Source organism: Plectropomus leopardus, chromosome 8 (genome assembly GCF_026936395.1).
Source record: "Plectropomus leopardus strain MGB_pleo_1.0 chromosome 8, ASM2693639v1, whole genome shotgun sequence".
Classification (NCBI taxonomy): domain Eukaryota; kingdom Metazoa; phylum Chordata; class Actinopteri; order Perciformes; family Serranidae; genus Plectropomus; species Plectropomus leopardus.
The window spans coordinates 14,798,365-14,822,454 of NC_142183.1; the positions used below are offsets into that span (position 1 = coordinate 14,798,365).

The following is a 24,090-nucleotide window of genomic DNA, read 5'->3' on the forward strand; positions in this document are numbered from 1 at the left end:
AAAAGTTATGAACAGAATCGGTGACAAAGGGCAGCCCTGGCGGAGTCCAACCTCACCGAAACGAAGTTCGACTTACTGCGGCAATGCGGACCAAGCTCGCACCGGTCATACAGGGAACGGACAGCCCATATCAGGGAGTCCGAACCCCATATTCCCGGAGAACTCCCCACAGGACTCCCGAGGGACACGGTCGAATGCCTTCTCCAAGTCCACAAAGCACATGTGGACTGGTTGGGCAAACTCCCAAGCACCCTCAAGGATCCTGCCAAGGGTCCAGAGCTGGTCCACAGTTCCACGACTGGGCGAAACCGCATTGCTCCTCCTGAATCCGGGGTTCGACTATCTGGCGGACCCTCCTCTCTAGTACCCCCGAATAGACCTTACAAGGGAGGCTGAGGAGTGTGATCCCCCTGTAGTTGGAACACACCCTCCGGTCCCCCTTCTTGAAAAGAGGGACCACCACCCCAGTCTGCCAGTCCAAGGGCACTGCCCCCGATGTCCACGCAATGTTGCAGAATCGTGTCAGCCACGACAGCCCCACAACATCCAGGGCCTTGAGGAACTCCGGGCGGACCTCGTCCACCCCCGGGGCCCTGCCACCGAGGAGCTTTTTGACCACCTCAGTAACCTCGCCGAACTCCTCCCATGCCCGGGTTTTCGCCTCAGCGACCGCCGCCGCCGCACTCCGCTTGGCCGGTCGGTACCTGTCTGCTGCCTCCGGAGTCCCACAGGCCAAGAAGGCCTGATAGGACTCCTTCTTCAGCTTGACGGCTTACCGCCCGAGTCCACCAGGCGGTTCGGGTGTTGCCGCCCGACAGGCACCAACCACCTTACGGCCACAGCACCGGTCGGCCGCCTCAGCAATGGAGGCACGGAACACGGCCCACTCGGACTCAATGTCCCCAGCCTCCCCCGGGACATGGTCGAAGCTCTTCCGGAGGTGGGAGTTGAAGCTCCTTCTGACGGGAGACTCTGCCAGACGTTCCCAGCAGACCCTCACTATGCGTTTGGGTCTGCCAGGTCTGACCGGCGTCCTCCCCCACCATTGGAGCCAACTCACCACCAGGTGGTGATCGGTTGACAGCTCCGCCCCTCTCTTCACTCGAGTGTCCAAGACATACGGCCGCAAGTCCAACGATACGACTACAAAGTCGATCATTGAACTGCGGCCTAGGGTGTCCTGATGCCAAGTGCGCATATGGACACCCTTATGCTTGAACATGGACAGTCTGTGGCGAGCACAGAAGTCCAATAACAAAACACCACTCGGGTTCAGATCGGGGGGGCCATTCCTCCTGATCACGCCCCTCCAGGTCTCACTGTCGTTGCCAACGTGAGCGCTGAAGTCCCCCAGCAGAACAAGGGAGTCCCCAGAAGGAGCACTCTCCAGCACCCCCTCTAAGGACTCCAAAACGCCATAGTATAGTATGTCGAAAAAAGTCAAATTTTGACCACTCCTAGAAATGGCAGAAAACCACATACAATAGCTTGTGGAGATGTGTTATAGTATACAAAGTGGAAATATAGGCCAAAAACATCCAATAAAGTCATAATTTAACATGTTGAAAAAATGGCCAAAAACACCATAGTATAGTATGTCGAAAAAAGTCAAATTTTGACTGCTCCTAAAAATGGCTAAAAATGACATATTATAGCCTGTAGAGACCCCTCATATTATACAAAATGGAAATAAAGGCCAAAACAGTACAAAAACCTCATAATTTCACATGTTGAAAAAATGGCCAAAAATGCCATAGTATAGTATGTCGAAAAAAGTCAAATTTTGACTGCTCCTAGAAATGGCTGAAAACCACATACAATAGCTTGTAGAGATGTGTTATAGTATACAAAGTGGAAATATAGGCCAAAAACATCCAATAAAGTCATAATTTAACATGTTGAAAAAATGGCCAAAAACACCATAGTATAGTATGTCGAAAAAAGTCAAATTTTGACCGCTCCTAAAAATGACGAAAAATGACATATTATAACTTGTAGAGTCCCATTATAGTATACAAAGTGGAAATAAAGGTGACAAAAGTCCGAAAACATCATAATTTAGCATGTTGAAAAAATGGCCAAAAACACCATAGTATAGTATGTCGAAAAAACTCAGATTTTGACCACTCCCAAAAATGGCTAAGAATGACATATTATAGCCTGTAGAGACCCCTCATATTATACAAAATGGAAATAAAGGCCAAAACAGTACAAAAACGTCATAATTTCGCATGTTGAAAAAATGGCCAAAAACGCCATAGTATAGTATGTCAAAAAAAGTCCAATTTTGAGCCTTCCAAAAAATGGCTGAAAACCACATGTAATCGCTTGTAGAGACATGTTATAGCATACAAAATGGAAATAAAGGCCAAAACAGTACAAAAACTTCATAATTTCGCATGTTGAAAAAATGGCCAAAAACACCATAGTATAGTATGTCGAAAAAAGTCAAATTTTGACTGCTCCTAAAATGGCTAAAAATGACATATTATAACTTGTAGAGTCCCATTATAGTATACAAAGTGGAAATAAAGGTGACAAAAGTCCGAAAACATCATAATTTAGCATGTTGAAAAAATGGCCAAAAACACCATCGTATAGTATGTGGAAAAAAGTCAAATTTTGACTGCTCCTAAAATGGCTAAAAATGACATATTATAACTTGTAGAGTCCCATTATAGTATACAAAGTGGAAATAAAGCTGACAAAAGTCCGAAAACATCATAATTTAGCATGTTGAAAAAATGGCCAAAAACGCCATAGTATAGTATGTCGAAAAAAGTCAAATTTTGGCCACTCCCAAAAATGGCTAAGAATGACATATTATAGCCTGTAGAGACCCCTCATAGTATACAGTACAGTATCTACAAGTATAGTATACATACAGTATCTACAAAACAGTACAAAAATGTCAGAATTTAACATGTTGAAAAAATGGCCAAAAACGCCATAGTATAGTATGTCAAAAAAAAGTCAAATTTTGACCAATCCAAAAAATGGCTGAAAACCACATATAGTTGCTTTTAAAGATGTATTATATTAAACAAAGTGGAAATAAAGGCCAAAAATATAAAAAAAATCATAATTTCACATGTTGAAAAAAAGGCCAAAAAGGTAAAAAAAAATAAAATTTTGACTGCTCCTAAAAATGGCTGAATATGACATATTGGATCTTGTAGAGCCCTCTCATAGTATACCAAATGGAAATAAAGGCCACAAAAGTCCAAAAACGTCATATTTTCGGTTGTTGAAAAAAATGGCCAAAAACGCCATAGCATAGCATGTTGAAAAAAGTCACATTTTGACTGCTCCTAAAAATGGCTAAAAATGACATATTATAGCTTGTAGAGTCCCACAATAGTATACAAAGTGGAAATAAAGGCGAAAAAAGTCCAAAAACGTCATAATTTAGCATGTTGAAAAAATGGCCAGAAACACCATAGTATAGTCTGTCGAAAAAAGTCAAATTTTGACTGCTCCTAGAAATGGCTGAAAACGACATTTAATAGCTTGTAGGTATGCATCATAGTATGCAAAGTGGCAATAAAAACATCATTATTTAGCATGTTCAAAAAATTAAAGATTCATTCTATAATAAGTTGTCAAACACAGCATCAGTAGTAGTAGTAGTACAGTACGTTGCCCCAAAACAGTATAAAAAGGTCATAATGTAATTAGTCTTCCAAAATGGCATAAAAATGTCATACTATGCATGCCATCTAAAATTGAAAACATAGAAATATTGTAGTATGTTGCCCAAAATATCATAAAAATACCTATAGTATTCTATGTAAAACAGTATTAATGTCACAGCATTGTAAGTTGTCTGAAACACGACATACATTTTCAGAGCATAATATACTATGACTTTTTCCGACAGTATATACAGTGGCTTTTAATGACATTTTCACACCATACTGTCCTGTGACTTTCATAACATTAAAAAACTATGGCTTTTTGGACACTTTTTATGACTTTCTAATGTCCTGCAAATAGAACCTGGATGCAGATAAGAGTACTTACATCAAAATGTATGATTTTCGTCTCTCTCATCTCTCCCTCGAAGCCCATCACCTCTGGAGGGATTAGTTACCAGGACCAGCCTTGGCACTCTGAGTGTTTCGTGTGCCACACCTGCCGTAAACCTCTGGCCGGAGCTCGCTTCACTTCTCATGAGGACAAAGTTTACTGCGTGGACTGCTTCAAGACTGATGTGGCCAAGAAGTGCCATGGATGCAAGAACCCAATCACAGGTTAGGACACTAGGAGAGGACAATGAGAGGCGTGTTAAAAAGCAGAGGTCTATGTTTAGCTTCTGTCATGTATAAGCATCATTACCTTTCTCAGATGTCCTTCTGTCTCTGTCTCCGCAGGGTTCGGCCATGGAACCAACGTGGTCAACTATGAGGGATTCTCCTGGCATGAGTACTGCTTCAACTGCAAGAAGTGCAGCCTGTCGCTGGCCAACAAGCGCTTTGTGATCAGTGGAGACCACATCTACTGCCCTGACTGTGCCAAGAAGGTGTGAGCTGCACAACTGGCAGTGCAGAGGGTCGCTGCCTAAAGTGGATTTGCACCAAAACTGACTTCGACTGTATATTTTTGGAAGGAATTTTAGGTCTCAGAATAACAGAAAATGTAATTGTGCCTGAAAAGAGTCAATTTTGGTGAAAGTCCTCTTTAAGAGGTTGACAGAATAGAGGTTATTTCATCTAAACATGCACTAGCTTGAATCATTTATCTACATATGCATTAGTGGAACTTGTTTAAGTGTTGGATACTAACAAGGCAACAGAATTTCTTCTGTGGGATTGTGATGTGCACTTTTAGTCTAATCTAATCCAGAAGTCTGTGATGCTTTATGAGACAAAAGTCTTTTCAGTGCTTCACTGGAATATTTCAGAGAGAATAATGTGCTTTTTACATGCAAACTGCTGCTCATATATAACGGCTTTGATTAATAATCTGTTACGTTTGAACGGATTATTAGAATTTTAAAAAAAAGCTAAGAGTGAATTTAAAATTTGAGATTGATTCTGAATTATTAACTGCTTGTGTATTAAAAGACTTTGAGTGGCGTTAAATCTAAGACAAGAATCAAAGGAGAAAGTGATGTGTTTGTATTTCTCTACAATAAGAAATAAAAAACACGCCAGGGGAGTATTTTTGCAAGACTTTATTTAACAGTTTGTATCATCTCAGTACACTTTAGATATATTTACAGTACAAATCTTACTTGTGGACAGGGCGTTGTTAGGTTTGTAAATCTTCCAGAGAAATATTCATATTCACAAAGTCGCCCTGGTTGGGTAGACTGATTGTCGAGGCCGAGGTAAGGACAAGCTTTCTTAGTTAACTGTGATACAATAAAAATACTAAATCTCAATCTAAGGCACCGTTTCTATCCTATCGTTATAGACAACTTTGAGAACTTGAGCCCTCAAAGATGCAGCAGGAGTAAGTAGATACAGTATCTGTTAAAGCAGCAGCTACGACAGCCCCCCAACACGTGCTACTCGTGAGTGGAAAGAGCAGGAAAGGTTTGGGTATAGGCAAGTTTTGTATTATGAATGAGACATCTAAAATCATCTGGGAAGCAACAAATTACTTTCTTTTCTTCCACAATATCACACAAATCTCCTATGAGTCCGTACAGTAAAGCCACTCCCCAGTTATCTTTCTCGAAACGTAGTAATTTGTGACAGTGCAAAGAGTCTCATGTTTTCCAGATGAATAATGGATGAAAGCCGAAAAGCAGGCAGCGCTGAGAGACATGGTAAATAATGGAGGACGGTTTATGGAGTCTGTTACATTCTTTGAGCTTAATAATAATCAAAGCTAAGATCCAAAGCCTCTAGTCTTTATGTACAAAGAGATTTTAGTTAGCCAGCAAAGAGAACAAGGCAAAAATCAAGGTCCCCAAACCTCAAGCTTGGACTGTTCAAGCATAGGGAATTTCAAGATTTCAGTACAGTTCATGAAGAATCCAGAAAAACAGAAAATGAGTCTGACCCTCGTCGTACTTTGTTTGGTGGCTGCGCCCCGCCTCAAAGAATAGTTAAGACCTGAGCTGTTATGCCTACCAAAACTATCAACCTCACATCCTATAAAACATATTTTGATGACATTAAAAGCATCACAAGGAGGCGCAGCCCTCGCTCTGATCACGGGTCAGACTTTTAGCTAAGCTGTAACAATTCACTGCCAAAACTTTAGTCTCTGTGAGGCAATATTCAGAATTAGGGGAATTGGGAATAGGGGGCTAAAAGCTCTCAAACATACACACAAATACGCATGTCATATTTCCCCACTTGGCCCCTTGTTTTGCAGAGCTCGAGTGGATAAGGGCTTCATGTTAATTTTTCCCAAACGTAACCTGACTACCCCGCCGCAGGGCACACGTCGTACAGAGACCTAACGTATAGCACAGCCATATACACAGACTTCAATTATCCACGTCCTGACACCGCTCCATCCTAAACATGGCTTCATTTGCCTAATACTGATTATATACACAATACAATAACACTTAAATATACGTAGAAATGCATTCTCATATATAAACAAACAGCCAAATTTTATATTATAAAAATAATTGAAATGTGTTTTGTCGAATGTAGCAGCTAGTGTTGGGAATTTTCAGACAGTTAATAAAAATGGGAAATGAATGTAACTGATGAAAGAGTCGCACAGACAGGTGGATGGATGGAAATGTGTGCGTGGATGTGTTGGTAAAGCTCAAGTTACAACCAGATAATTGAAAAACCTGATTTCTAGTTTCAGCCGAACATTCGAGTTCAGTTCAGTAACAAACGCATACCGCATTTAAGAATACTTCACCCCATAAGTGATCATTTTTATATGAATTACTCACCCTGTGTCGGGTTGACTACGTGAAGAAAACTACGTTTCTCTCGCAACGTATCCTGTCAATAAAGAACACCAAAAGTGAGAAAGATCTCGCCAGACTCCTTTGACAAAAAAACAGTAATTTTATCTTGTTGAACACAGGAGCTGCTTGTTGACCACTGCCTCCATCGGTAGTGAGTTTGTGTTATTGTGTAACTTTGTCTGACGCTGGTGTTTTAAAAGGTTATTTCAGATTCAATGTCACAAATAAACTAACTGATTAAGGTAGTGGTAGACCAGCAGCTCCTGTATTTGATAAGGTAAAAGTTATCGTGAGAGCATGCGAAAGTTTCATTTTCTGTTCGGGAAATACTGAGCATACGACTTAGATTATATTGCATGAGTTAAACAGATGCTTTGATATAGTTTTTCTGTTGTTATTTCTTCAATAATCTTCTTCATTTTTGGATTCTTCATTTACCATTACAGCATGCCAGAAAAACGAAGTTTTCTTCACAAATTCAACATAACATGGGATGAGTAACTGATATACAATCTATCATTTTGGAGGTGAATTATTCCTTAAAGAAGCTCAAAAGTAGCTATAAATGAAACTAATGGACTTCACCTGTTAAAATAGTATGTTGCAGTTATGGTTATTCAGTTGTGTGGTGCAGATGCAGTCGGTGGAGATGAGGCTATAATCGGATACGAGTCAGAATCTGATGTAAATTACAATAATGTTGTTAGTAAACATAAATTCTATATACATATGTAAAAATTAACAAATCCTAAATGAGCCCTAAATGAACAAACTGCTGAAACTTCATTGAATATTTGAATTCACTACAGTGTTGCAAATCTCAACACTCCTCAGTTTTAAATGTAACAGTTGGAGTTGTGTTCCTGATGCCCTCTGGTGGCCAAAGAAGGAAACACCCAGTGAGGGAATCTGGGAGATGGAGAAATGGGGCTTGAGAGGACATTAACTGTTTAGTATGAATGCAGTATCCACTCCCAGGTGTATGAGCTTCAGCGCAAGCTTTTAAGCATATTCACACTTCAAAATCAAAAGCTGGGAAAAAAGGTAAGGCCATATTGCTGGATGCTGCCAAAAGCAGCCGGTCAAGTAAATTTAGATGAATCACATGCAAACCCTGGGATGCTATCCCCACCAAACCCCTGACAGAACATAACGTATTAACGTTTCTTCCTTTAACTCGTGATATACAACTCACACAGCCAAATGTGTGTGTGTGTGTGTGTGTGTGTGTGTGTGTGTGTGTGTGTGTGTGCGTGTGTGTGCATGTGTGCATGTGTGTCCTGGAATATTCTCATGCGAGAGAAAACAAAAAGACTAAACATATGATAACAATAATTACAATGACGAAGAAGCCAAAATTAATAAATTACAACAAATGCACCCCTGACAAGACACAACTCTTAAAAAACATAATCAATTTTGGACACAACATAGAAAAAAATTCTGGAGAGCTAAACACAAGAGGAAGAGGAAAGAGACCTGAAGCGGGCACGTTAAAGGAATAAATGGAATTTCCCTGAAGCATAACTTTTTTTTTTTTTTAAATACATTTATGTTTTTGTAATATATCTGTTGGGTGCAAATGTAGCACTTGGGATGGTCTTTCCCCTTCACCTTGTGCTCCTCCCTCTGGAAGAGGAGGAGGAGAAAGATGAGGAAGCTGTCTGGAACTGGTCGAGAACTTTTTTTTTTTAAGGAGCTCAGCTGAAGAGGAACTTTACGAGTGCAACAGTAAGAGGCTTCTCAGCGACGGCTGCGGCATCACAGCTCTACGGAGACACAGGAGCAAAAAGTTAAATGTTTAAAAAGACTGTGTCAGAGCTTCCTTATAGATGAATAAGTGTAAGTGACTCCTCACCTGACAGGGCTTCTATGGGTTGATTGGAGGAATGCAGGGTAACAGGGGTCCCCTTGTCCTCGAAAGCTACCCTGGTCCCGTCTGTGCTCCCGTCACAGTTGATTAAGACCTGGTTACAGTCCTCTGCCTCGATGAGGGGCCGAGTCTTGGAGTGGACGTTGAGGTCAATGAGTTCCTCAAAGCTCCACTGGTTTGATTTACCATTGAGACCTGAGACCAAGCCCACCTTGGCAGAGTCATTCAGGAACTCCGAGCCCTCAACGAGGCGGCCCTTAGGGACTGGACTGGAGAGGCGAGGGGGGGAGAAGTAGTTGGGAGCTGTTAATTATGTGATTTGGGTTCAACACAGCTTTGTCACAGAGTAAAAGATGGAGAAGTGAATGCTTGATGACAGAAGGGAATCCAGTCAATTAAAAGATCAGGCTGGTGTTCTTCTGTATATTTCAACCAACAAAAATATTCAAAAAGGCCAAAACTAAACAATGTGTTCATTCATCGAAGCCCCAACTAATCTGCTCTGGAGACGAAGAAAACCCTTTAAGTTACAATCTTCGTTTTTCTTCGATGGCACCTACGGTAATTAGCGGTACTTGCAACATTTCTTGGCAGACTAATGGCCAATCTCTCACGCATTACATGGAGCAAAGATATCACCATTTTATTGAATCTATCAAACCGCATTGAGACCCCTGCTTTTTCATGCTTAAATGGTATTTATGTCTTGTTTAGTGAAGTGTAATCTGCGTAGCTGTTTGGATCACACACATATCTCTCTGTATATGTGTTTTGAACTGATTAACCATATCTACATCGATTGATCAAGGTTTCCAGTCTGTATGTGAGCTTTCCTGTTTTGCTTCAGGCAGAATTCCCTCAATCGATCCAGTCGGCAGGACATAAAATCAATGACTCAATATATAAAACACTTGTGAATTTTTCTCCCATGGAGCCAACTTCACAGGATGTTTACACGTCACTCACGCATCGCGTATATAACGCTTCCGGTGGGGATTTGAGGATTTAACCGTGGATCGAGAATTTATTTCTAATAGCTCATTTTATAAATCCTGCAGCTGGAAAGGTGAAAGCGTTATAACAGTACAGACGGTGTGTGCGCACACACACGTTTGTATGTATCGGTGTGTGTGAAATGGAATATTAATGACTGTGTGCCGCTTGTGACTTTTCCCACGAATGCTGCCACAGACACCCCGTTAGTAATACTGCAATACTGCAAATCCAACAGCATTCATCAGTGGCTCACTTACATCATTCAGCAAAAAATAGTGACTTAATGTAATAAATGAAAGATTATTAATTTAAAAATAAGTATACACAAGTATACGATTTCCTTTATTTAAGTTAGTGATCAGCAAGTTATTTCCTAAAGCGGCTGAACCCTGTCATATTTTAACAAATTATAAAACAAACTAACGTGACAACATTGGTCCTTTTCTGGAGTTTACGTACAGCTGCTGGCCTGTGGGAAACCAATATATTTTAACCCTTTCTGGGGGGTTGTCCAGAGTACGCACTTTTCGCATTTAGCGATTACAATTCTATAAGAACCACTCTGAACAGTTTCTGTGAAATGTTTCATTATCTTTACCTTACTGCCTGAGTCTCATCTGTGCTCATGCCATTGTTATTCTCCTTGTCGTCTGTCTCTGGTTTTCCATTCATGCTGCCCAGAGGCTCATGTCGCTGAGCCAGCGGCTCACCAGAGGACAGACCGCACTCTTCTTTGTCATCCTCCACGGTGATGTCATCCATCTGGCCTTCGATTTTAACTGAGGAAACAGAATTGGATGAAATGATTTGTAGGTCATGCTGAGAACTGTGGAAATTCACACAAAACATTGATGTAAAGTATATGCAAACAAACAGAGAGGAGAGGACACACCTTCAGTCTCAGTCATACAATACCATATTCAAAAAAGCAGCGATGCAAAAAACCTTCATGCATTCTGATATCCTGAACCTGCCATCAGGAGGAGAACACTTACTCTTGGGTTCACAGTTTATCTGGTCGTCTCCTTCCTCTCCGTCCTCTCCGTCCTCTGGTTTATAGTCATCTCCAGCTTCTCTCTACACAGGAGACACAAACATGTCAACACACTCCGCAGTGCAGACCATGTTCTCTGCAGGCTGAATAAATGTGAGCTCACCTTCAAGTCATTTTGGTCCCCTTTTCTTGTTCTCTTCATTATCTCTTCAATTCTCTGAAATGGGAAATATCTGTAAATAATTTGTTTCAAATTACTTAAAACATTATGTGGCAGTTTTAGTCAGGGCTCTCAGAGGAGAGAGCAGCACAAAGAGAGGATTCTTTCCTTCATCACTTCATTCGTACCTTCTTCCTCTCCATTCGTTCTTGTTGGTTCTGTTGCATGATGCGGTCTCTCTCCTGACGGACTCTCTCTGCCTCCTCCAGGGCCTTGGCCTCAGCCTCTTCCCGTTCCTTCTGCAGCTCAGCCTGTTTCACTGCCTCCTCTTCCGCCATTCTAACCCGCTCCTCCTCTGCTAGGCGAGCATCTTCCTCCTCTTTGATTTTCCTCTCCTCCGCGAGTCTCTTCTCCTCCTCCAGGCGTTTGAGTCGAGCCTCCTCTGCTAAACGCATCTCTTCTTCCTTTCTCACCCTGGGAGTCAAAAGAAACAACAGCAGATGTCTTGAAAGCACACTCATAAATATATACAGGTAAATTCTAAAGTGGACAAAAAAACTGTTTTACTGGTTACTAGTGATCTTTATCATTATTTTGCTGTAATACCCAAAATGATGACAAAATGAAAAAAACATCAGATTAACAGTCTCACTTCTCTTCTTCCTCTCTCTGTATCCTGAGCTGCTCCTCTCTCTCCTTCTGCTCTCGCATCAGTCTGCGATTCTCCGCCAGGATCTTGGCTGCTTCAGCGGCCGAGTTGGTGCCCGCTGAGGCTTTAGAGTCTGACAGGTGGGAAGAAAAATACAGAAAATACGTTTAGCACTTTATGGCACCCTGTCACCCATTTCTCAGTGTAGCGCTGACCCAAGGCTACAGCATCTTACTTCACAGGACGCAGTGACTGGAAGATAAATGATGAGAGGAGAGGAAGCAAGTCTGGTGGAGGAGGAGGTTAGCAGTGACAGAGAAAGACAGAAACATAACACAGAGGCAAGATGCCTGAGTGAGTTGGTGATTTTCACATGATCATCTCTGTGCTCCTTGAAAGACCTCTGTGAATACAGTCACATATAGTACACCGTCACTGGGTAATGTGATAATAATACATACCATGTGATGTGATAGAATAAATGTGTCTATCATCAGAGATTTAGCCATTCCAATTATATCATAGCATTTATCCCTTTATTATCTCCGAAGCCTCCTTCCCAAAAAGACAAAAAATAACAACTGACACCCACTAACATCTGGCTTTGTCTTCACTGGGAAAAGGTTCTAATAAGCTTAAATCAGCAGCGATGGAAATGTTACGAAAAAACTAAAAAGTAACAAAAGAAGAAAAAACCATAACATTTTCACTGGCCTCCATGCAGCTATCTTCTGTTTACTGTAACACATCAATTTAAAAAACAAACAAAACAAATGCCTGAAATGCATACTCCTTCACAAGCAATGGGGAAATGGGAAAGGAGTCTATTGCCTATTTTTTGTGGTTTTGCTATATTTACATAAGCTGCATTTACGGGTTTATGTTGCCGCACATATTAGTGTATTACGTGCTTGTAGACAATGTTACTGACTGATGAGCATGAGTGTAACATGGAAGCATTGTGATTTCAATCTAATTTTGAATCAAAGTCAGGTATTTCAGATGGTTAGTGAATCAAAAATAAAGATCCCCTTCTAATTATTTTATCCCTAACAAGCTTTGCAACTGATTTCCTATGTAACGTATCCCAAAAATAAATTCGTACAATATCAAATTGCATGTACAGTGACAAAGTATTTTACCTTTCATTACAATGCATTTCACTTTTAAGCCATTTTCACTGGAGTATTAAACAATGACTGAGCTATTTTTTCTTGCTGAGCATGCTTCTCTCCAGGAGATGGCAGCAACAACAGCCCAGATCTGTAACAGGATGTGACTCCAGCTGGAACTTAATAGGTCTCCTGCTCCACTGAGATTTAATGCAAACTGAGCTGCTGCCACGTCGGTTTGCAGCACACAAATACACTCACAGACACACCCACATGCACGCACATACACACACAAGATTCTGCATATGATCTATTAAAACAGATGATAATACTCAAGCCAAACCTATTATCTTCAAACTGAGCTGACTGCTCCTTGAAGCAGTATTAATTATTGATCACAGAGGAAGTATTCTTTTTCTGCTCAAAGTCAGAGTCGGGTGCTGCTGTAAGCATCGCTAATAACATGAGAGACAAGCAGTGCTCCAATACTATGGTTCACATGTAAGTGAGCTAATACTGAGAAGAAATAAAACAATATTCTTGTCTTTTCTGCACCTGAGACATTTTGTTACCAAAGGAGCGCTTTCTGCAAATTCAACAATATATTAATACAGAAACCAGCCTTCTGCAATTTATCTTCTATTAACTTGCTGTTTCTACTCTCTATTTAATTACGTTTGCATTACCTTATTTCATAATCATGAAAGTAAAGTATAAATGGGACAGATGTTTGGAGTAGGGCTGTTGGGAGAAATCTCAGGAGTCTAATATAACATTGAAAGAGTGAAAAAAATGTACGCTAATCTAATGCTGAAATGATTAATGAATGATTAATGAATACAAATGTGTATTGTTTTATTTATTACTTTATTATTGTGTTGACAGCCTGTCCTAATAGAAACCGACTATTGTGTCGCATCGGATGCTTTCTGTCCACACATTGCATCCCTTCAGCCAGCTGCCACCTTATTTAGGTTTTTATAATGAAAGTGTAATCTACTGTGTTTTCTCTGTAATTGTACAGGTCTGGTGGACCGCCGCACTGACCGGAACCCCTAACACTTTATTTGGGGCAGCACAGTGGTGCAGTGGTTAGCACTATCACCCACAGCAAGACGGTTCCAGGTTTTGTATCTGGCTTTTTCTCCACAGTGTGGGTTAGATTAGTGACTATAAATTGCCCATAGCTGTGAATGTAAGCTTGAATGGTTGTTTGTCTCTATGTGTCAGTCTTGTGATACTGTGACGAAACTTGTGACTTGACACTCCTTGTAATTAATTTAATTAGAAATAATTATTGGCTAAATTTGAGCATAATATTATATGAGTATTTTAAATTCTAAAATTCTAAAAGAGGTTCTAGGTGGTGCTGTGCAATTAATCGAATTTTGATTTCAATTTCAACTTCGGCTCCCAACAATAAAAAAAAACAATGTAATCGAGAAAAAAACTATTATTTTACCACATTCTGTTTTGCAAGTGTACTCTTATTTTGTCCTGTGCCCTGAATGCCACATGCATGCGCATTTTCGCCCCTTCTTCCCTCAGCCTAAGCTTGACACTTGCAGCCAATACTACCGGCGAGGCTAGTTGTATCGGCACGAGGAAAGATGACAGAAGAAGAGAAACAGCGTTTGGTGAGCAAATTAGGCAGAACAAATTTTGTTGTGTGGGAACACTTTGGATATGAGGCATCTGATGTGGAGCAAAAAAAGAATAAAATTCAAGATTATCTACATGGTGGTGTCTGCACCACATGACAACACGTCAAATCTTTTTAATCATCTTAAGTTTAAACACAAAGTGGCCTATGACCAAATAATAAAAAATCCCCATCGACATCCACCGCAATGCAGTCATCAGTTAAGGACACATTATACAAAGCAACTCAATAGGAATTATATTATGGAATTAAAGGAAGCTCAATGGGCAACGTATAATGGGACATTAAAGTTCAACTGTTTCTAGAAGTTTTTTTTATATTCAATAATTCTAAACATGTTAACACAGTCAATGAGTAATCATGGCAATTAATCGTGACTTAAATATTGACCAAAATAATCGTGATTATGATTTTTGCCATAATCAAGCAGCCTTGGGATCAAAGACAGCCTGGGATAAAATTCTGACTTTGTCAGAAATTTGGGATGACCATCAAACTGTGTGACAGTTGTTAAGGCCTACATCTACTAAAAAAATCAATCGAAACGCAACTAGAAAAGACAGGCTAATCAGCTTGATACTGCTAAATGCTAACAGAGATGAAAAATACTTGGAGCTCTCGTTGCAAAATTGGCACGCCAATTTGGTCTCTTTTCCCCAGCCATGACTGCGTCCACATTCTCCCCCTCTTCTTCAGGCTTCTTAACACATAAATGCCACCATAGTCAGGGCTTGATTCATGATTGTTTACATTTTTCTCTTGGCACTACAGCTTCATAGATGGATGACACATGCTGATGACGTTTTGTTCTTGCGTATTGATGTTGATGGATGTATACATTCAATTTTAATAAATCCATGTCGCGCAGTGTGGCTTGCACTAAACTTATAAGAGTGCTTAAATTGGGGCGCCCAGGGGTCAGTGGATAGAGCAGGCGCCCCATGTAGAGGTTGTGTCCTTGCCTCAGCGGCTGCAGGTTCAATTCCAGCCTCAGCCCTTTGCTGCATATCAACCCCTCTCTCCCCCTTTCATGCTAAACTTTCCTATCAATTAAAGGCATAAAACCCCCAAAAAATAATCTAAAAAAGAAGAAAAAAGATTGCTAAAATCTCAGTCTGCAGAAGGCTTAAGGGGAGGATGACCAGCAGAAACAACCAAATACTCATAGGTGATGGAACTAGATGCACGTCAGTAAAATGTCAAGAAATTCCTTTGATCTTTTCTGGGAGTGTACGTAGGTGTGGACCTGCATGGCTAAGAAATTCAGTTTTTCATACATTAGACGAGAAAGGTTTAAGCTTGCCTCACTGTGTCACTTTCTGGAAGGGACAGCATGTCTCAATGCACCAGTGCAAACATCCTGGTTGCCAGAATAACACAGAATAACAATCAGCCTCTGCAAATATTGGTTCTGTCTAACTAAAATCTGTCAGCTGACCACGGCTTTGAAGTCTGCCTTTATATGGGCCTGTTTTCCATCAGTGAGAATCACTCACCATCTTTCTCTTTGGTCTTGCTGGAATCAGAGGACTGTGGAGACATAGCCTGGACAGGACACAGGTCCTTGGGCTTGGAGTCCCTCTTTCGCAAAGTGGGGGGCCCTGTTGGAGTGAGAGCTGGTTTCTGGATAGGTGGAGGTTTCGTGGCTGTAGGCTGGGGGGATGGGGGACGCTGTTTCATTGCACCCGGTGAGGGTGGGCGTGTGCGGGGACTTTGCCTGTGAGAACAAAGTGTGAATTGTTACTTTACAATGAAATCATGTTGATGGTTGCATCCAAACTCTTAAAAAACTTGAAATAAAATATCATCAAATCATATGAACTGTATTAGAAAATGCCTGTAGTCTTACTTGGATGCTGTTGGGGATGGGGTCCTCTTTGGGGCTGGATTGGGGGCTGGGGATGGTGAACGGTTGCGCCCCAGGGTGGTAGATGGGGAGGCAGGACGTTGGCCTCCAGGTGATGTAAACGGCTTGTCCTTCTGTAGTTCCACAGAGATGGGACAGAAGTGAGGAAGTCATTCAAACAATCACTGAACAAGGCTCATACTAACACCTCACAAGTTATCCTTACAAACACCTTCACCTTTACTGTCAGAGTTAATTTAGACATTGTGTCATTGACAAAAGCTGTAAATCATCAATATTAAGTTGTTTAAAAGAATCAGTCCGCAAACATAACGATTAAGGGGCGCCCACAGCAAGAACTAAAACTATAACAATAACGATAAATATGTTTTAAAAATTGTTCTAACTCAGGTGGATCACACAGTCCATACCACAACTGTAACAACACTGGAGAACAATATTGGTGTGATCACTTTCAGAGTGATTTGATAAATTATAGAAACACTGACAGCTAATCAAAATCCATGTGTGCCCCTTGGTTAGCAAGCAGTGCCCTGTTCAACTGAATTGTCTTTTAAGTTGGAAAGAATTGGGAGTTTGTGTCAGGAAAACAAACCTCAAAAGGAAATATACACGCAAATAAGAGACTGATTGTAATAGAGTAACTGTGACTTAAATACAAATAAACTGTTTTCCTTTTTTATTTTAATCTGCTTTTATTGGCATTTCAAACAGTGACACAATGCTGGTGCAAAGGAACCATGGGTCGGGTTTTAATTCATCTATTTTTAATGCTCATGTGTTATGTTTGGTACTGTAAACATGATGACAGAGGGCGAAGTAAGGTCAACCATGTGACACTCAGACAGGCACAGATACACAGTACTGCCCCTTCCTTAGGACTGTAGTACCGAATTCTACACAAGAAAAAAATAGATACAATGCATTTTATGTATCTAAATTTATATAAGATATTGATTTTATAATAATCTGTAATAGCTCTGGTCATACAGCCTGACCAGTATTCTCTTGGGGGGGGTGAGAAGGAAAAGCAAACAGGACAGTAAACAAGCAATTGGTGTACAGTTTCATAACAGGGACAACAAGGCTTTCATTTCCTATTAATGTCAATATAGCACTCGATCACAACAGTATACAGACACAGTGTCGTTGTGCAAAGGAGTGGCCCAGAAGTAATCTCAAAGATACACACAGCAGTAACTTCACCATAACGACCCTAAATCTGCTTTAATGCCTTTTCATAAGTAAGAAACCGAAAGAAAAACTGTGAAAGCCCCTTTCACATATGCACTGCAAACCTGAGATTTTCTAGACATCACCTGGAAGAGCTGTGTCTCAGAACGTAAATGTCTGGATGTGTTGGATTGCACATTTAACTGACTTTATGCTGCAGGCTGCACAGCACAAATGTAATGTCCAGTTGAGCCCATGCTTGAATAAAATAGGATATTGTCCAGGAAATTCACAGAGAGTGAGTGGGCTTGCCATGTTGATGACATTTTTGTCATGAAGCTTGCGCAAAACCAGACAAAAACAGATATCCAAGGTTGAAGAAGAAAAGTCATTTACACGAAGGCAGCAATAAAAATGTGTAACCAGAGCAATGACAAAACCTGACTACCAAGGACCAAGCCAAATTCATCAGACTAATTCAAAGAACGACAAGAGATTCGTTTGTTTATGATTAAATTATGAACCGGCTACGCAACCCCGGTGTAATCCACGTCATGTCTTGCCTTCTAAATGCTCTAACCACGTGTCACCCCTCACCTAAACCGGTATTTCAAGTGGGTGAGAACGCTTCGACAATCCCATGCCGTGTACTACATGTGTGAGAGTCAGTGTCTGGAATTCATATATGAAAACAAATTGTTTGTTTTTTTTGCACCATTAGTTTTCTTATACCTTATAAGCATTTGTTAAAAGCAATGTACTCGCTGTATGCAGGAAGCGTAACTCAGCTGACTTGACACAATTCGACCAAAGGGTCTCGCAAAGCTATAGTGACATGAGCGCATTTCAGTTATCACCACACCAATCTGTGCATGTGGAGAAGACAATGAAATGGTGAGGAAAGTCAAAGGCTTTAACATTAGGCCCCAGCGTTAGGGTGGGGCCTGCTTTGCATGGCCTGATCTGTCCATAATCAGGCCACTGTGGATCCCTTTGTCTCATGCTACCACAATGAGGCCCTTCACAGCCACAGAGGCTCAGGAGCAGAGCCAGGTTATGAGAGGGAGAGAGTGAGGCACTATGGGCCACCAAGTGAGAACATCTGAGACATCACTTAGAAGTAGCAGTAAATTAGATAACATTTTAGCAAGTTATGAACATGTTTATATTCCGAGCGACCAGCAAAGGTCAGAGAACAGCTGGAAGAACAACATTTCCCTATGGTTAGCATCCTGCATGAGTACTTTGACAGGCAAATGTAGCTGGATACGTGCATATAAATCAGAGTCTTTGGTACCATGCGCTTATATCGCTGAGCAATGTCGTTTCAACGTAGGAATGAATAAACATGCTGTCACAACATAAGAAATCTGCGTGCCTAGAAAAGGTGTCCCTGTCTTCCAGTGCTACCAACATTAAATCGAGTGTCCAATACTAAGATGTTTTTAAAGTCCATGCATATTTTCCAGGTCAAATTTGATGACTTTCCCATGGAAATAAAACCACACTATTGTTGGTAGTTAAAAGGCATAACAAGGTTTTACAAACACAGTACTACTTCCCAGCAACTACCACAACTGCATATTATTCTTTCTTTTGTTTTTGAATACATAGTGAATTTCTACAACTACTGTCCACACGTACCAACTTCAATGTGTCTATTATCACCCTGTAGATTGAATATGGACATTATTACACTCAACACTTAAAACCTCACATCCAGATTACTCTCAGTTCATGCAAACTGACTGACTGGCACAGGGCTGTAAAATAATCCAACATTATTCTTTTGATCAAACAGGTGTATCATAAATTAATGAATAACATTCTCAAACTGAGATATTATTGCTGACAGTTAAAATCTAACACACAGCTATGTTGCAGAAGACTTTTCCAGGCCAATATTTAGGTATTCAAAGAGACTGGACCCAATAAATGAAATGTTGCCAAATTTTCATCAGCAACTTTCTTTTCAACACAATACAAGCAAACAGTCCTCTGCGAAACAAGACCAGTCTGTCACCTAACACACGCTTTTCGGTTTAACAAACATGTATGCTGAGTATCTGTACTGGCAAAGCCATTTTTTAACCACATTTTTTACAATTTTTGGACAAATTATAATTTATAATTGCAAGTATGTATAAAGGTGCAAAGCAGATTTTCTGTATTGTGCAAAGGTAGGTTTTCTCTAGGAATATGGGGATTAGATTCGGTTCGGATAGTCTACATTTTCCAAGTAAGTAAGTGCAAGTATAAAGAAAAAGCATTAGGTTCAGTGCTTTTTTTCTAATACAAAAAATATATTTTTTTATACATTTTAAGACTTTTAAAGGACCTGCCAGTGGTGCTAGTAACATAATCATGAAGAGTTGTTCTCACCAGTGAAGGGTCGAGGGCTCCATCAGCAGACACAGATGTGGTCATGCCGCTCTTCTGTCGGTCAATGCTGCGGCTGCGCACGGGCCCCCGCGGTGGGTGCAGGGGACTGGCAGAGGCTGAGCGAGGACACAGGTGACACTCTGGTAAAGGAAACAGTCATCGCAGGCCAGAGGAGCACAACCAATGGGAAGCGTGATTAGCGGCCGAGTTGGGCAGCAAAGCAGCAAAGAGCGAAAGGAATGAAAAACCAGAGTGAAAGGGAAAGGGAGAGGGGAAGTGGGACAGAAAGAGAGAGAGGAAGGGAGAGCAAATGATGGTTGAAAGGAATGCAGGACAGTGTTTTTGTGAGGGGAGAAGAGCACAAAAAAAAAAAAAGCGTTTTGTTAGATAAAGCACTTTAGGCGGGCAACAAGCTTAATTTCTGGAAGCTTTGATTGGGCTGGAGATTCAGAAGACATGAGGAGCAGAGAGCAACAATCTCACAAAAAAACCCAAATGTCAACAGGTGCAAAACCTTTTGGACACAACACAAACAAACCTGAACACCAAGCACCACAGCGCACCACACCACAGCACAGCACAGCACAGCACAGACTACACAAAACCTACCACCAACAAAGTACAACAAACACTGCAAACACACAGATTTATTAGTAAACTTAACGTACAATGAGTGTTGACAATGTCGTTTGTTGTGTTTGGTTATAGTGACTAAAAAATTTGAGTAGTTTGCAATATTTCAGTCCTTCCTGCAATCATAATGTAACGCTACAGACTCCAGACCAGACACTGAATATAAAATTTGCTGTGGCTCCAGGATTAGACCTGTCACGATAATTACATTATCATGTTAATGGGGTCAAATGATCTAGGTCATGTCTCCATAGATCATATGATATTGCCCTTGAGTTTATTTTTCTGTTTGTTTACATAAAGTCATCATCTTTTAGCCAACATTATGCCAGAATAGTTTCACATTTCCATTCCAATGTCTGAATATTCTTCAAAGTTACAAGTTCATTGCTGAGGGTGTACTTGTATTATTATGCTGTTATACTGTTATTATATCAGAGGCATAAAACGGTCTTAAAATGGCAATTGTAACATTGCAATAATATCCGGGACAATATATCAAATGAAAGTAGTTATCCTTGCAGGCCTATCCAGGGCAAATCCCCCTCTGGCACAAAAGTTGCCAGACAATTTCTAAAGAATTCAACACAAAAGTTCAACACATTTAAGTGCCGCCTGGTCAAGGGGAGTAAAGACTGATGTCCAAAGGCAATGAGTTTGCTGTGTCAGGTTGAGGGATTAGCCATGATAATCCCGAGACCTCTAGAACTCTCTCTGCCACCATTTGTGTCCCAGCCTGGACACAAATGTGTTTCATAATTCATCCTGACTGCATCCTGAGCTGATATGACTGTGAAATTTACCCATGAGCTGCTGCTGCGCTGCTGCTGCTGCTGCTGCTGCTGCTGCTGCTGCTGATAAGGCAGATGTGTCATGTTTCTACTGGGGCCATACTTAGCAGAAGATCTATAGCTGCTAATGGGTTTGTAATGGCCGGTCAATAAACACCACAGCCTAAAACCGACATGGGGAATGCGGCTGCAGCTTTGAAATGAGTCGGTGCTTTACAGTATGGTTCTTTCTATTTTAGAAAGTAGTCAACAAGATGCAGTATTCATTAGGAGATTTATAAGGTGTTGAGTCTGGAACTATGTATATCCTCAATGTGCTGCAGATTACTCCCATCGTAAAATATCACACAAAGAAAGACTTCATTTAAACTTTAAGGTATGCAAATCATCCAGAGAGACATTAAAACTTAACCCAGATGTCTTCAGAGCATATTTTACTACAAAACCTCTGATCCAAATCTAGAGCCAGGGTGGAACGTACTTAATTTGACAACTGTGACTTCAAGACCATATAATTTATGGAAGTGTCAGTGATTTCTATTCCAGCAACGTGTACTGGAGCACCCAGCACTGTCGTCTCACTACCAGAACACATGCAACAGCACAACAGTCTCATTCTGACGTAACAGGAACCAACAGGTAAGCAGCTTAGAGTAAATCTCCCAGCATGGACCCTGAGGCTCCTCAGATACAGAGAAATGCTCCCAGCCAAGTCAGCCCTGCTCAGCTCAGCTCAGCACACAACAGCCAATTGTGTCAGATCTGAGAGCGCATGTGAGCTGGACCCGTGTGTGTGTCAATATTTACTGAGTAACTATGCTCTCTCACATGAATGTACTTTACTGCAAATAATTACTGTACATATATAGTATAACCAGCTGATCGTTACAATAGTGGCTTTTAGACACTGGGAGCTGTGCTGCGACTTCTGTAATTCCACCATCACCGCCAAGACAGCTGCATTCACTTTGTGAGGGTGCTCCAAAAGCATGAGGGTCTGCAGCAGAGCACTGGAATATGAGCTCAATTCTAGTTAAGTGATAATAGGAGTTACTAGACTGAGTTTCTAATGATTAAATGAGGGTAAGTAGGGAGGACCACAGTCTGTGTCTAGCCATCCTTCCTCTCTGTCAGGGTCTCCTGGGTTACCTGGAGCATTTGTTCCTTCAGCGGACAGGGCAGCGGCGCTCTTGCTCCTAGCTAGAGAGGCCTGGGTGGGGGTGAGCAGGCGACTAAGGACTCCTCCGTCCACAGTGCTGGCCGGTGGCCTGCGAGCTACATGGCCGAAAAATCACCCGAAAAATAGAGGAGAAAAAAGAGGCCAAGAAGGAAAAAGTGGATGAGAATGGGGGATGAAGGCAAAAGGGGAAGAGGAGTGATCAATGAAGTTTAGAAAGGTCACCATGTGATTTACCCAGCAGGAGAGAATTAACATAAACAACCAAAGGTGAGGTCTCAATAATCTTACATGGCCTCCTTATCAGCTGTCTTTATCTTGTTAATTTTCAGTGATATTCAATAAAAGAAGGATCATAAGTAAGAGACAATGAGGAAAGGATGCCATGGAAGAGAGCTGAGACAGACCAAAGACTGATTGTCTGGTAACTGAAGATCAGTAAAAACAGTAGTTAAAGTAGACAGTGAGGTCAAATCAATGGTCCTTTGGGGTAGAGAGAGATGTGCTGATGGGAAAAAATAATCCATTAGTGAACTTCAAAGTTGCCAGAGGAATACTACTGGGTAGGAGGATGAGAAGTGCAACAAACCTAAAAGTGACAGGTAAGGGTGCTACGACTGATCAGTCACTGATTGTTATCGGCCGATATTTGTTCTAAATATCAAGAATATCTGTTTATCAATACATATAGTTTCTGAATATTTAATTAAAAAATGGTTTCTATACTCATTTTACATAATATCAAGACTGGTACCAGCTGCGCTTTCTCTATTATTTGTTAGTGCTTACTGCAATCATACTGTTGCTCTGTGCTACAAAACAAGTAAAAAATATGAAAAGTCATCATATTACAGCCTAAATATAATAATCTTTCATCTTTAATAATCTAAAAAAGCCACATTTTATGTACTCTATGTCAATTTCTCCCTGTAGTATCAAAAAATTGAATAGCATAACAATTTTTTTAAGGTGTTGATTGTATTGAGGTTAGAAAATCCAGTATCAAGGCAACACTAGTGTGTGATTGTGTGTTGGTCATCGTTTCAAGTACTGATTTTATGTGGGAGACTTGAACCTGTAGCAGAATAAGTAAAGATTCAACCTGTGTTTTTCATCAGATAATGAGAAGAAAATCAAAAGTGTAATAAGTCTGACTAAAATGACAAAATAAACTGTACTTATTTTAAAACACAGGAAACCTAATTTGTTAAGTTGCTATGGTTTAAGCTGTGTCTCTAAGAGAAAGGGTGAAGTGAGTAGCACATTAAAAAATCATGATACTATATCATCCGATTATAATACTTAACACACAATGTTGCTAACAATAGTTAAATAATTAATGCTACAATATAAATAGAAGGCCTCATATAGACCTTGTGATCAGTATCGGCTGATAAACTTCCAGTGATCGAAAAAACCCAAAAAATCCTGATCGAAGCACCCTTAGTGACAGGGCGAGTGACTGTGACCAGGCAAGAGCTCTTTAGCTTCTGCTGTGCAAACTTTTCTACGGTTAAAATACAGATGGTGTCAAATTTGATTAATTAAAAGAGGCTGACTACAGTGGTTAGTACTGACAACTCAGTATACAAAGAAAGCACTATGGTAAAACAGGATCTCACAGCAAAAACAAAGAGCTCTTGCACCCATGAAATGAAAGAATTAACAATTCCCCATTCAGGCCGTTGTTGCTACCTTAGCTACAAAGTGGAGGTCACACCGTAAAAA

At 40.7% G+C, this 24,090-nt stretch overlaps 2 protein-coding genes across 16 annotated transcripts in view; one reads left to right on the forward strand and one right to left on the reverse strand.

The window, feature by feature from the left end:
- Positions 1–5,160, forward strand: part of fhl1a (four and a half LIM domains 1a) — a 47,959-nt gene extending 42,799 nt beyond the window's left edge. For both annotated transcript variants that reach the window (XM_042492755.2, XM_042492754.2), the window contains 2 exons: positions 4,067–4,253; positions 4,374–5,160. In XM_042492755.2, the coding sequence (XP_042348689.1) occupies positions 4,067–4,253; positions 4,374–4,528 (342 nt within the window). In that variant the 3' untranslated portion in view covers positions 4,529–5,160. The remainder of the gene's footprint in view (positions 1–4,066; positions 4,254–4,373) is intronic.
- A 1-nt stretch (position 5,161) lies between these two features.
- The window catches only part of map7d3 (MAP7 domain containing 3), a 33,682-nt gene continuing 14,753 nt past the window's right edge, over positions 5,162–24,090 (reverse strand). For 5 of the 14 annotated variants that reach the window (XM_088080937.1, XM_042492748.2, XM_042492744.2 and 2 more), the window contains 11 exons: positions 22,335–22,460; positions 19,762–19,901; positions 16,189–16,319; positions 15,836–16,056; positions 11,568–11,697; positions 11,104–11,389; positions 10,919–10,972; positions 10,757–10,838; positions 10,360–10,540; positions 8,751–9,034; positions 5,162–8,661 (listed from right to left, as the gene is read on the reverse strand). In XM_088080937.1, coding sequence (XP_087937063.1) covers positions 8,654–8,661; positions 8,751–9,034; positions 10,360–10,540; positions 10,757–10,838; positions 10,919–10,972; positions 11,104–11,389; positions 11,568–11,697; positions 15,836–16,056; positions 16,189–16,319; positions 19,762–19,901; positions 22,335–22,460 — 1,643 coding nt within the window. In that variant the 3' untranslated portion in view covers positions 5,162–8,653. The remainder of the gene's footprint in view (positions 8,662–8,750; positions 9,035–10,359; positions 10,541–10,756; positions 10,839–10,918; positions 10,973–11,103; positions 11,390–11,567; positions 11,698–15,835; positions 16,057–16,188; positions 16,320–19,761; positions 19,902–22,334; positions 22,461–24,090) is intronic. The other 9 variants (XM_088080938.1, XM_088080936.1, XM_042492743.2 and 6 more) reach the window with 3 other exon arrangements.